Below are 13592 nucleotides of genomic sequence, written 5' to 3'. Positions count from 1 at the left end.
CATGCAGCAATCCGAGGCAGAGGTGGTTTTGTTTCCCTTGGCATGGCATTGAAGCAGCTCACCCCAGCAAGACAGTTCATGCCACAGTGCGGATTGTCAGGCTGCAGAACTGCTCTGAAGGAGAAGCAGTGGCAGCAAGCCTGGGGTGATGGCTGCCCCACAGGCTGAGGGCTCTGGGGGAGCTCCTGCTCTAGGAATGTCAGTTGTGGAGAGGATCAAAGCTGTCTGCACCCTCTTAGGTGGTTGACAAGTGCTGATCTCCTTTCCTGTCTTGCTTTCTTCTCCCTCTAGTCAGCAAATAGCTGTGGTGTTGTTTGAGGTCTTTCCAAAGTTAATCCTTTCCATAATTATGGCTCTGGCAAGAAAAGCGAAAGTTGTATGAATGTAAAAGGATGGGAACTTAGGAAGAACTGTATAAGGAGAAGTTGTTAAGCATGAGTTGTGGGGACAACAACCAAATGCCACAGTGCTTCCATTCATTGCATCTCACAAAGCAGCTTAGGCAGAGTCTAGAGAGCAAGAGGATCTTCCCATCCTCTGCTTCCTCCAGGGCTGAGCAGAGCCTTGCTGGAGCCAGCAGGGCCAGGAGCAAAAGCTGTGCTGTGAGAAGAGGAGCTGTAGGAAATGCAAGGACAGGAGCAGCATGACTAGTTACTGGGACTGGAGGCTGTCCCCTGAGGAACCCTCAAACAGAAGAAATCCCCATGTTTCAGTGTGGGGGTACCCTGTCATCATGAGACAGAGCAAATACAGAGTGGGAGGGAAAGCACCCAGGTCTGGGCATGGATGAGAGGACCCTGTAGCTCACACACGGAGTTTCCAGCCTCCATGAGAGGTCAGTGGTGGCTGTGCCAAGAGTTGGGCTGCTGGGCAAGATGGAAAAGTATAAATCAGAATTCAGGGAAACTCAGGCAGAGCGCCGAATCTGACACGATGCTGAGACCTGCCCATCCTGCACTCTGATTCAGAGTGTTTGCAGCACTTAAAGAAAAACTGACCACAGTCCAAAGAAGTAACAGCACCTAGTCCTGCACTTCATCCTGATGTCTCAGAGCTTGTTGGGCAACACCTTTCTCAGGCACCTGAAAGAAGGTGGTGAACATTGTTATCTACACATTACAGTGGCTTCTGGTGAGGGCAGGGAAAGAATGCCAGTGATTCTGGGTGGTACAGGCTGGTCATGGAGGAATGAGGGTGCAGTTGTACATCCTTAAATCACAACAGATGTCAAGGCTGCTGTGGTCTCACCTTCAGCTCTACATGTCCTGCCTTGTTTCCTCTCCAGTACAGGAATGTATTGTATGGGGCTGGTTCTTCCTGTAAATGGCCACTGGTTAGGACTGGGAGCTGGTCTGAGTTCTCAGAGCAAACTGGCTTTGCAGGAGCACCCCTGTGGGTGCCATGGAGAGCTGGTGTGTGTGCTTGGGGCAGAGGGAAGGTCTGCAGCAGCCCTTAGGTCAACAGTGTCCTGCCATTCTGCCTTACTGAGTAGATGGAAATAAGGGGAAACAGACCAAGTTGTAAATCAGGAACAGCAGGGAACTGGGCAGCTGATTGCTGTTCACAGCAACACGAACAGGATGTAACCTGGAGCCATCTGAAAACACAGGACTGGAGAGACCTTCTGGACCACTGAGCCCTGGCTCCTGCTGTTACAGCACCACAGCACACGGTGTTTCTTGGATTAAATCTGGAGTTGCCAGTTTTGCTTTTCCACTGGAGACTGCTCCCAGGTTTTTTGCTGAGATTTTAGAAACTATGTTGTAATTTCCATCGTAATTTATTCTTGGGCAACTTGGTATCTATGTTTCCTGGTCTTAATATTGTCTTTAAGCTTAACTTGGTTCTGTTTCTTCTGGAAGTAGTTGCAGAGCTGTCGTAGCCCTCAGAGGAGTTCATCTTTTGGCTGCACTTCGCTCTCCTCAGCCAATGTTGGTTTGACTTAAACTTCATGGGGTGGCCAGAGTGCCACCCAGCACTCTGGGGAGGAGCTCACGGGGACCTGGTGCCACAGCACTGGCACCACCGTGGTCACAGGAAATGTCTCTGCAGTCACTTTTAGTCACTGTGTCCTCGTAACAGGTGATGATCAGCCTGTCCTGGTCACATACCCCGTTCTTCTCATCCACTGTTGTCACCTGCAGGTCCCCAGCTCATGGGACAGTGCTTCAAGTGCACATCTGGATTTAGCTGCTGGATTTTCCTCCTTGGTGGGTCTTGGTTCTATAGATATCCCTCCTGCCTGATTTTAAATGCTGCTTTGTCAGGCCTGACATGGGAAAACATCAGCAGATTTCATCAGTGAATCTCTAAAATTTCTGCCACAGCTGCTAATACAGTTATTAAATGACACTGGGTTCAAGGATGATCGTCAAGCAGATTCATTGGTTGCTCCCCAGTCTCATGTTCCCTCTCAGTGTGCTGCTGACAGCTTTTCCTCTCCAATCAGATTTCTGTGCATAGAACAAGGCTCCTGTAATTCGTGTTCTCTCTCAGCTGGTGGCTCTCTGTACCTAACATCTTGCTGAATTCCAGGTATGTGAGGTTGATTTCTCCTCCGTCATGTGATAGATCAGCATTTCCCCATCACAGGGAGGCCATTGGGTCGGTTTCCTCTGATGAACACCTGCCATAGAATGTGCCATGTGTATTTGCTGCCCTTTCCTTCAGAGCCTGCCACAAGCCTTGTGGTGCTGCTGAGGTCAGACATAGGCATTTTATTGTAAAAATGGTTTTTTCCACCTTCTTTTTCCAATGTTGGCACCACATTTCGAGTCGCTCTCAGTAATGTGGTGATGAGTTCTGTTAGAATTGACTGCGGCAGACCCAGAGCTTCAGGTGCACTGTCATTCTTGGCTTCCTCTGCACCCTCAAGTCTCCATTTTGAGGACATTCAATTGTTTGACTTAGTCAATGGTGGATTTTTTCATTCCTGTCTTTTTTTTTATCCTTAAAGCCTTGCCCCCAGTGCTCAGCATGGCTGCAGCTGGAAGTGAATCCCAGAATGGTTTGGTTTGGAAGAGACCCTTAAAACTCATCTCATTCCACCCCCTGCTATTGGCAGGGACACCTTTCACTGTCCCAGGCTGCTCCAAACCCTGTCCAACCTGGCCTTGGACACTTCCAGGGATCCAGGGGCAGCCGCAGCTTCTCTGGGCAACCTGTGCCAGGGCCTCCCTACCCTCACAGGGAAGATTTTTTCCATATATCCAGTGTAAATCTACCATCTTTCACCTTACAAGTGCACTGAGTGCAGGGAGATGTCACAGATGCATCAACACCTGAGCCAGGTGTGTAGGTGTGCTCTGCAGCCAGGGAGGAGGTGCCAGTGCAGTCAGTGCAAGGTACATTGTCCTAAAGTAGAAGCCCTGAGTGGCCTGACAAGATGAGGTGAGTGACTGTCACTGCTCGAAAAGGCATCCATCCCCATGGCCTTGGGATGGCCCACAGCACCATCCAGGCAAGGCAGGCGAGCTGCTCTTCCTCCCACCAGCCTCCCAAGGCAGGGGAGGTGAGATATCCCTTCCAACTGTCCAGTCGTTTGGAGGCAAGGAGAACCCTTTTTCCTTTTCTCTCAATCCTTACTTTTCTTCACAGCATCCCCTCGCTCTGTTCCCCTGTGCTTGTTCCTTCTGTAGCTGAAACCCAGGCCTGTCTTTGCCTTTGCATTGTCTCAAAACACAGAATGAGTTAAAAACCTCCCTTCATCCCTGCGCTCCCCATCCTCTGAGGTGCATGGCTCCATGCTGAGCAGGGCCTTTTTATCCAAGTAAATGATCTCCTTGTTGTCAGCATCCTTCTCAATGTGAGCATCTATCCACTGAGGTTTGGGGTCCTTCCCTCTCAGATTATTTCCTCTTTGATGATACATTCATGAGGTTTCTGGAATCTTTGAACTCAAGGCATTTTCTTTGTATTCCTGATGACCTGAGTGCAGTTCTGTCTGTTACTCCATTTCTTTATTTTCTTAAAACTTGTCCTTTAAAACCAGAATTCTATTTCTGGTTTATCCTCCCATTAATTTACACCGACCTCACTTCTGATTCCCGGGATTAACGTCTGTAACCTGACCTGCTGTGTTTGCATTACTTTTAATGTCAGCCACTTAAAAAAATATTACCCAAACCAAAACCTGATGAAACCTTTGTAAAGCATCACCTTGTGTTGTGGTTCTGTGGCTGTTGGGTGAAGAAGGTCGTGCAGTTTGACACGGGGCAATCCAGCGACATTACCAAGAGCATGTGTTCCCCTCTCTGGGCTGAGTGTTTCTTACAGAGACTCGTCCTGAGGATGGAATTTGTTTTTCTGACAATGTTACAGTGATTTTTGGTCATACTCCTATGGAGTCCCAGGGCCTCAGTGCAAGCAGCTCTTTCATTTCCCTGAAGGATGTTAATTGAACAGGTACCTTCTCTACCTTTGTGTTTCCCCTTAATCAATCAGCTGTGCCCGTCTGGTGCTTCCCCCCACCTGTACCTCCGTTTGTTGGGCATTTTGCATCTCCCTTGGTGTCAGTCCCGTCGGTCCCCGCCGTACCTGTTGCCCCTCCTGCACATGTTCCTGCCCTGTGCCAGCTGTTGGGGCTGCTCCGGGCTGGTGGTGGCTCCTGGCATTTGTGTAGGAGCATTGGACCCCTCTGTGCCCACACCCAGGAATGCTGCGAGCTCTCACGTGTCACCCATGCTCAGGGTGGCTGGAAGGGCCCAGCTGGGAGCTGGTGGCCTGTGTGGGCAGGGGGCAGCTGGAGGGTCACCTCAGCTGGGACAGGGTCTGTCACCCCTGCGTCACTTACCTGGCTGCTGTCCCCATCAGTGTCAGTGCTTCCATTCCTTGTTCACCCACCCACCGACGCCGTGTGTGCAGAGACGTCCCAGCCCATCCCATGCTGGGTAGGATAGGGAGAGTCCCGTTCTTGGGCTGTGTTTGGAGAGGAGCAGCAGTGACAGCGCCTGGGGGGTTCACAGAGGGGGGAAGTTGAAAATTGGAGTAGGGTTTAATCCAGAACTGTGCATGGCACAGAGGGTTTGCAGATCATCCAAGGGTTGTTTGCCAGTCATCCAAGGGTGACGTGTGTCTGAAAGGTGATAAGTGGGGTGAGCAGGAATTGTGTGGATTGAGCCAAGGTGTAGAAGGAGGAGAAACGGAATTAAGTCAATTAGAGGTGATATTTGGGTGAAATATGGCAAAACATGGCAAAGATTCTTTGTTCGTTTTCTCACCACACTTTTTCTGTGATAAAACCTGCAAACTCTGCTCTGTTGAGCCCTGCCAGATGTGCTGGATTGCAGCTTGAACAGGTGGTGGGTGCCCAGGCTGGCGATGCACACAGGGCTCAGGGGACTCTGTCAAGACTGCATTTCCCAGGACGTCTCCACTCCTAAAGAGGGCTTGTTCTCTTTTCCTAGACAGAAGCAGTTCGTTAGACGGCTCTCTGCAGGGACCAGGCCGGGGTACAAAGCGCTATTCCCAAGATTCCCCTCCATACAGTGCTCCTCTCTCCCCCAAGTTACCAAAGAATGACCATCACCCTTTGGAAGGTGAGCACAGCGTCTCTTCCCAAAGCTGGCTGTTCCCAGTGCCCTGTCCCGGCTGCAGCAGGGTCAGATCTGCTGTGCCAAACCGAGCTGTGGCTTCAGGGAGCTGCTTTGCTTGGCCCTGGCATGGGTTGTGCTTGGTGTTCCAGAGGGGAGTGGATGAGCTGCTCTGTGCTGAGGCAAGTTTCCCGCACAGATGTGTCAGGCATGTGGAATGCAGCAGGAATTCCTTCTAACCCTGACAGTCATCATCTCACACCGTATAATCTGGTTTAGCTTCCATCACTGTGCATGGGATTAACAGTGCTCAAACTGCCCAGCTGCCTCAGTCAATCTGCCCCCGGGTTTTTCCCTGAGGGTTTGCTGCAGCCTGTTGTCCAGATGCTGATGTGCAGCTCTATGGCCAGGAACCTGCTGCCCTTTCCCAGGATCTCATCTTGTTCCTCAGAGTCCTCCCTAAAACCCCCGTGGGGTCTCACTGTCTCCACCAGCACAGCCACATCATTCCCATCCCACACTGCTGCTGCTTCCCAGAGTCCCTTGGGATACCACTGGTGCAGATGTGCCGGGCCATGTTCCCAACAGCAGCTGCAGGAATGTCCTCTTTGGTGTGTGATCCACAGGTGTCCCTTGCATGCACAGGTGGGGGATTTCCAGAAGGTCCAGGTAGCCGGAGGACTCCCTGAACTGAGTAATCTTCAATTAATACACTCCCACTTTTGTTCTGAACTGCAAGCCCTTCATAATGCAGATTGAAGATTTAATCTTACTGAGGCCTTTTAATTAATGGATGGTGAAATCTGCCAAGGTGTTAGTCACGATTCTTTGTGACTGAAATCCCTGAAAAATTGCTGGAGACTCCTGGGTGGGCTCACAGTTCAGTGGCTTCATGCTCTGTTGCTGTCCCTTTAGAATCCCCGTTTCCCTGGTTTTGCTGGGGTTGCTGATCCCAAATGTGAGTGCCAAGCCTGGCACCTGTGGGTGATCTTGGTCTGCATCCATCACTGTGTCCTGTGCTCTGCAGGATCACTGACCCTGCCTCTAAGCACAGCTGGTCTGAACTTGCCCAGAGAAGCTACAGCTGCCCCTGGATCCCTGGAGGTGTCCAAGGCCAGGTGGATGGGGCTTGGAGCAAGCTGGAGTAGTGGAAGGTGTCCCTGCCCATGGCAGGGGGTGGGACTGTATTACTGCAGTAAATATCACTGTATCCCGCAGCCGTAGGGAGGAGGAGAGAAATCCAGCAGGCAGGAATTGTGCAGCAAGATTGATTTATTTAATTCTTTTACAAACACTTTTATGGACTTTTTCTTCATAGTCTAATTGGACAAAGGATCAGCCACCCCTTGGGGTGATTGGCTAAAATCCTAAAACATCCACTGTCAAAATATTTTTCTACTGTACCATAAACAAAGCTCTGCAAGGTCGCAGGTGTTCATAGTTTATAGAACTCTGCTAATATCTTCTGTGAGAGAGAAAAGTCTCTCACGGACTTAGAAAATAGCAAGAAAAATTCTTGCTAGCAGCATTTTTGTGTCCACAGGACTGGATGGGCTTTAAGGTCCCTTCCAACCCAAACCTTTCCATGACTCTGTGATGGACAGTTTCTAGTGACCTCATTATCTGCAGTGATTAAAACTGTAGGTTTGTCACAGAGCTGAAGCGAAGACAGAGCTGGTGTGTGGCACTGCCTCATCTACTCCAGCATATTGACAAGTTAAAAACTGTTCCCTGAGGCCCCTTCTTGTTTTTCACCTCCAAATGGGTGCTGTTCTCCTTGATTCCTCTCTGATCCATCAGCCACTGCATTTGGGTAACTGTTGGCACAGCCCAGCCCCTCCTCCTCCCCCAGCAGGTGGGACACGCAGTGTTCAGCCTGTTCTTGAAGCACTGGATTGCTCCAAAGGTTCAAATGCCTTGTTTGGGTGGTGAATATTTCACAGTCTGTATTGTCAGTGAAGAGAGAAGGCTTCCAAAATGGCTAATTCCAAGGAGGAGCCTTCATTAGGTTTCTACAAGATTGATTCTTAGTCTGCTTCAAAGTCTATTCAGTTATCCCTTGGCCTTCGAATGGGTTGTGACATCTGGATGCCAGAATTCTCCAGCCTCTCCCAGAAAAACACAGACAAGTGGGCAGGAAGTGTGTCTGCCTGTGAGGTGGGTGATCCTTCCTGCAGCAGCTTGGTCTGGTTCTGTTCTCAGTCCAAGCAGGGAGCAATGAGGTGCAGTTTCAAATTCCATCTAGAAATTCATTCTTACCCCACAGCTAAAAGCTGTAACGAATACATCCTCCTCCACCGTGAAATTGAGGTGCAGGCAGGAATATTTGCATTTCACAGGATATATTTTAAGAATATGCACCTGAAATATTCAGATATTGAGTATTTCTTGAGCAAGGTACATCTTCCCATGGGGGTGAACTCTGTCTCAGGCAGCAGCTCCTGAACACTTCCCAGTTTGCTGTATGGAAGGCTGTGAGCAGCAGTGGGACATCTCCATTCACCCTGCATTTGGCAAGAAGCAGAGACACGAGGAGGGGATCTCACATCTTGTATTGTTTTTCCTCTTGCATCCAGTGGCGTTCGTGTGGCTTTTTGCTGAAACACTGCAGTCCCAGCACAGTGGGGACCTGCCTTCACAGCCCATCACTGGCTGGAAGCAGTGGGTGTTCAGGAGTAGTGCAAATCACATTTGTGCTTGTGGCCAAACTCCCGTGTTTTAGCAGCAAAATGACACCGTTGAGTCTATAGCACTATTTGTTTAATTAAACTTTAATTATCTGCTCCCTGCCTCTCCACCACTAATTGTGGTGTGTTTCCCTACAACATGCCAACTGCCAGCCTTTAGTTAAATCCAACAGTTTGTGTAAGGAAATCTGCCTAAGGATCAGCCACCTCCTCCTCCAACACCGGTTATCAAGGGTGAAGGATCCTGGATCGTGCCTGAGTGCAGTTATGCCCTGCCACTTACAGGAGCATCTTGTCTTCTGCTACAGATGATTCCCAGGGGCAGTAATCGTTCCCCTCTTGTCTCATCTCCATCTCCCTTCCCTGGGGGTATCATTCATTGAGCAGTTCCCTGTGTACTTGTATTTTTAGGAAAACCCTCAATCTCTCTTGCACTGACCCTGCCACGAAGCCCCCAGCTCTGCTGCAGTGTTACAGCCCAACCAGGCACTCACCTGTGCAGGGATAGGGAACCTGGGGATCAATGTGTGCCTTCAGTTTTACCTCCTGGGCAAAAAAACATCGTGCCCCTAGGGCCTCACCCATGCCCTTGGGTGTGTGATCACCAGCATGTGAGAACAGGATCACATGTTTGCAGAATGCATCACAGTGCACTCCTGTCATGACAGTGTGTTAATTGTTGAGTGAAGTAATTTCTGAGGGTGAGTTTTGGATCCTCAGCCTTGCACTGACAGGAACCTGTGCATGTGCTCTCCCAAACTGGGCCCTGAAATTCCTTCTGCTGATGCCAGCCCGCGCTGTGAGAGCTCTGGGCTTTTTGGGAGCACAGACACGTGTGTTTGCCTGACCCAGCACATCTGGGTGAGTGTCCCAGGACTTCCTGGCAAGCTGAAGCTCTCTGTCACCTCCAAAGGTGCTGGGTTTCCTTGGAGGGCTGAGATGCGCAGCTTGGACCTGTTCCCATGCCCACAGCCACTGTCCTGTGACAGCTCAAAGGGCTGCGCCCACTGACCCCTCTGCTGCCTCTGCCCTTCCCTGGCAGTCAGCATCCTTCCCCAGATGTTCAATGGGAAGTGTTTTGGGGTTTAAACAGAACTGTCCTGTCCCACAGGAGACCAAATGTAGTTGCTTGGAAGCAGCTACAGTGGAAACCCATTGGTGTGAGTGACACCCACAGGTGGGTCTGGCTGGGCAGGGGATCTCTACCCAGCCCAGGCCAGGGCAGCTAGCTCTGATTTGCACCCAGTCTGGGGCTGAAATGCAATGGTGGGAGTGCAGGAGGAGTTTGAAGTTATTCAGGAATAGCCCTGAGTCAGCAAACCATTCTTTGTGCGTCCAGAGCAGGTGAGAACACAGCTGTCCATGCAGGAAGCGAGTGACGTGTGGGCCAGCACAGGACAGGTCAGCAGGAGTGACAGTCTTCACACCAGCAGTTTGTACATGAGATTTTAAGGCTGTGCTGCTGTTTCTGGGCACATCCCAGAGACCTAAAAGCAAAGAAAGGCAGCAGTGCCTCAAGTGCAGAGTGGCAAAGCCCCGGATGGGAGCAGCAATTACCCAGGTGATAACCCCACACTGGGCTGGCCGACAGCCAGATGAGAGTGTTCATGTTCCCATTTCATATCCTTATGATGTGAAGCCCTGGAAGGTTGGGGCTGGACCAGCTGAACTGGCCTCTGGGGTCTCTGCTCAAACACAGACAGCAGGACATGTGACACCAGAGATCCCAGCTCTCACAATAGTGCCACGGTTCATAGAAACCAGAACAAATAAGGTGTAGCCAGGAGAGGCTGCCCCAGTCAATGGTACCCAACATCCACAGCACTTGGGAACCACTTCAGGCTCTGGCAAGCTGCACTTCCCTTCAGTGGAGCGTGGCAGCATCAGCTCAGCAGCAAATTTGGGAAAATCTCAACAGCTTTTGGGTCTCACAGGCCGCAGACCCTGCACGCTCAACATGGTCCCAGTTCAGCACAGCAGGGCTGTGCTGGCTTCTCACCTGCTGCTCCTGTAGTCTGAAGTCCCAGGGAAGGAGCCCAGGGCCTGGCCAGTGCAGTGGCTCAGGCTTCTTCACCCTTGTCACCTGCCGTGGCAGCAGCTCAGGGCTGTGAGCTGCCCTCAGGGTCCCTACGGACGCTGGTGGAGGAGCTGCAGCTCCCAGCCACGTGTGCTGGCAGGTCTGGAGTACACAGGCAATGCCCCTCACCCCCTCACCGTGGAGCTGCTTCCCTCCTTGGCAGGTGTTTCATAATAAAGAACTCAGGTATTTGAGGGTGACTCATGAGGCACAAGGACCACCTGGGCTGAGACTCAGTTGTGCCATAGTAAAACCTACAAACTGCAATGAAGCTGTCACAGTGTTACAGCAGAGGCAGACCTTGCTGGCTCAGCCAGCACAACCTGTCACCCTGGACAGTCTGCTCAGCCCCTCCATCCCAATAGTGCCACAGACAGCTGCAAATTCAGTGCATTTCTGGAGCAGGTGAGGAAGCCAGTACTGCTCTAATACCCTGCCTGGGGAGAGCCGTCAGCCCAGGCCCTCCTGTGCATGTCCCAGCACAGGGAGTTGGCCCAGCAGGAGGTCAGGAGGGATGAGCAGCTTTTGGGGCCAGAGGACTAGCATGGTGTGGGAGCGTTGCCTGGCCTACAGCTCCCTCCTGCTCTGCATGTGTGTCTGACACCCCAGTCCCAAACACCAGGACCATTTCCTGAGGATGTGCAGTGTGTGACCCCTCGGGCAGCATCCCCTCCCTTCCCTGCTCAGGACTGTCTGTGAGTCCTGTGTCCATTGGCATCCAGATGGGACAGCCCTGCCCTACCCTGCAGTGCCCCTTGGCCAGGGAGGGGCTCAGGGCAGTCAGGCCACAGGGCTGGGCCACAGCTGGTGGTGGCGTGGACAGAGTAGCTGAACAGCGGAGCTGCTGCTCCAGTCTGGGACCATTGTCACTATGCTGGTTGGACTGGCATCGGCAGATGGTGACACCGTTTGCAGATTGGCAAACTGGTGAACACCAGGGCTCCAGCAGTGCCTGCTTTGATCCCTGTGCTGGGGAGAGACCAGCAAGGGGTCGCACCCAGCGAGCACAGCCGCTGCTGTGGCTCTGCCTCGCGTGGGAGCGTGGCGCCGTGGCGTTCGGGTGCACTGACTGCAGCTTGGTGCATTCCAGGTGAAACCTTTGTCCTGGGAGATGGCCTCCCAGGGCCCTTGGAGCCTCGCCTGGACCCCATGGACTCTGCCTTGAACTCTGTCAATTCATCCAGCCACAGCAGGAGCTCCAGAGACTATCGCCTGCCAGGATACAGGCACCTGCACCAGCCCTCTAGCCTCAGCCAGGGCAGCACCTCTGCCCTGCGCAGGCTTAGCTCTGGGGGTAAGAGCTCAGAACAGCCCTGCAGCTGTAAATTGGGCAATAAAGGGCTATTCTAACTCCAGTTACACCTTTGTGACTTCAGCAAGTACCAGAGGCTGGGCTCTGCACAGCCAACCAAGTCTGTTAGGTATGATGGCACCTGGCAGGTGGCAGTGTGGACAAGTGTGGACGTTGCTCCTTTGGCTGGTGACTCGGGGGACCTGGAGGTCGGTGGGGAGAAAGGAATAGGCAGGAGCTGAACTGTGTCCAAGTGACAAATGGGTGTCTGAGTCCACAAGGATGGATTAGGAATGGTTGGGCACTCAAAAGTTGCCTGGTGGGGCTGGGCGGATGGGCAGATGCATGAATGGCATTTGTCTGTATGGAGGAAGAGGGGCAGAAGAGCTGAACTGCTCATTGCAGCATGTGGGGTTGCAAATAGTGTCATTTTAGGTGCATGGCATCAGTAAAAGCCTCTGAAAAGCTCAGGCTGCTGGTGCCTCCCCCACACATTCGCAGGCAGCTGAGACAAGGGGCTGTGCACTTTGGGAGCAGGACCAGTGCCAGCTCAGGCCGTGCTTTTGGACAACAGGATGTCACCTGTGGGTTCAGTCCGTCAGAAGATGCAGCCAGTGAAAACATAAACCAGCTTTGCCGTGTTAAATGTGCTAAAGGTGTTGGGAGGGGAGGAGGAACCATGCGTGGGGAGAGACGTGGGAATGGCAGGGGGATGTTCTGCTGAGGTGGGAAGTGTCAGCCGATGGACAAGGAGGAGTGGGAGCTGGGGACAAACAAGGGGAATGGGGGTTGAGAGAGGGGACAAGGGCTCAGTATAGAAGGCTGCCCTGAAAAGTCAGGCTAAGGAGAGGGAATAAGGCTTCAGTGCCAGACCTGCGCCGCAGGAATCTGGGGCACGACTGGGACGTGCCCCTTGCTGTGTCTCTGCCCTGCTGTGGGAGAGGAGCTGAGTGGTGGACTGAGGGGGAATGACTGCGGGGCGCTGCCAGGGACCCCCAGTAAGAGCTGTGTCTGCCGTCCCCAGGGTCGGACAGGTACCTCGGCTCCCGGGACGTCTCCCGGCTCAGCAGCCGCGACCCCTCGTCCTGGACGGTGGAGGAGGTGATGCAGTTCATCCGCGAGTCGGACCCACAGCTGGGCCCCCACGCTGACCTCTTCCGAAAACACGTGAGTGCCACGGTTCATGTACAAATGTGTGTGTGTGTGTGTGTGTGTACATCTGGGAGGGGGCAAATCACACAAAGAAAATCCAGGAGTGTCAGAACACGGCAGCACTTCGGAACAGCTGGAGTTTTGTGGTTAATAAAAAGATCCTCATAAATCCTGGTCATGCCCTGTCAGGGCTTGGATCCTCATCAGAACCCCTCAGGGGCAGCCTGGGTGCACATGGAGCCTCTGCAGTGAATCCCAGTGCTGAAAACACAAACTCTCCTCCTCCTGGAGGCTAATACTCACCTCGTGGCAAATTTCTTCTGGCAAGAAACACATTTCTAATGGGATTCATGGAGTGTGTTGCTGCTCAACTGCTGTAACAGGGAGTCTCTTAAGGCTCTGGTCCTTGTGCACATCTGTAAGTGTAAAACAGCTGCAGACACAGCATGGAGTTTGTACCATTACAGCTACAAGAGAGGTTTGGCAGCTGCACATCCTGCCCCCTGCAAGAACCATCTTCCCTCTGCCTTATTTGATTAAGTCCATGTTCTGGTGCTGCTCATGAAGAGCAGTGGGAGCAAGCACCCAGTGCTGTGTCCTGCTCTGGGCTGGGCTGACACAACACTTCTGGTTTTAATTAGTTCTATTTTAGAAACACCAGTAATTGAGAAATGTTTGTTTTAATTATGCAAAAGCTGCCAAGGGATGGAAGTGCCCTGGATTAGCAATCTTGATGAGAATCTTGCCTTCATCTGTGGAAGGGGAAAACAGATCAAACCTGGTACTGGAGACCCCTGGAGATCTCACCAACCTGAAAGTAACTGAGCATTGACATAGGACAGGATTTTCTGTTG

At 52.0% G+C, this 13592-nt stretch overlaps 1 protein-coding gene across 6 annotated transcripts in view; it reads left to right on the top strand.

The window, feature by feature from the left end:
• SCMH1 (Scm polycomb group protein homolog 1) overlaps positions 1-13592 on the top strand; it is a 71918-nt gene that overhangs the window by 55317 nt on the left and 3009 nt on the right. For 4 of the 6 annotated variants that reach the window (XM_082296418.1, XM_082296413.1, XM_082296415.1 and 1 more), the window contains 3 exons: positions 5406-5537; positions 11386-11589; positions 12611-12753. In XM_082296418.1, coding sequence (XP_082152544.1) covers positions 5406-5537; positions 11386-11589; positions 12611-12753 — 479 coding nt within the window. The remainder of the gene's footprint in view (positions 1-5405; positions 5538-11385; positions 11590-12610; positions 12754-13592) is intronic. The other 2 variants (XM_082296416.1, XM_082296417.1) reach the window with 2 other exon arrangements.

Source organism: Coloeus monedula (genome assembly GCF_965178545.1).
Source record: "Coloeus monedula genome assembly, chromosome: 24".
NCBI lineage: Eukaryota > Metazoa > Chordata > Aves > Passeriformes > Corvidae > Coloeus > Coloeus monedula.
Note: the sequence above shows the minus strand (reverse complement) of the source record. Positions and strands in the feature narration are given on the sequence as shown.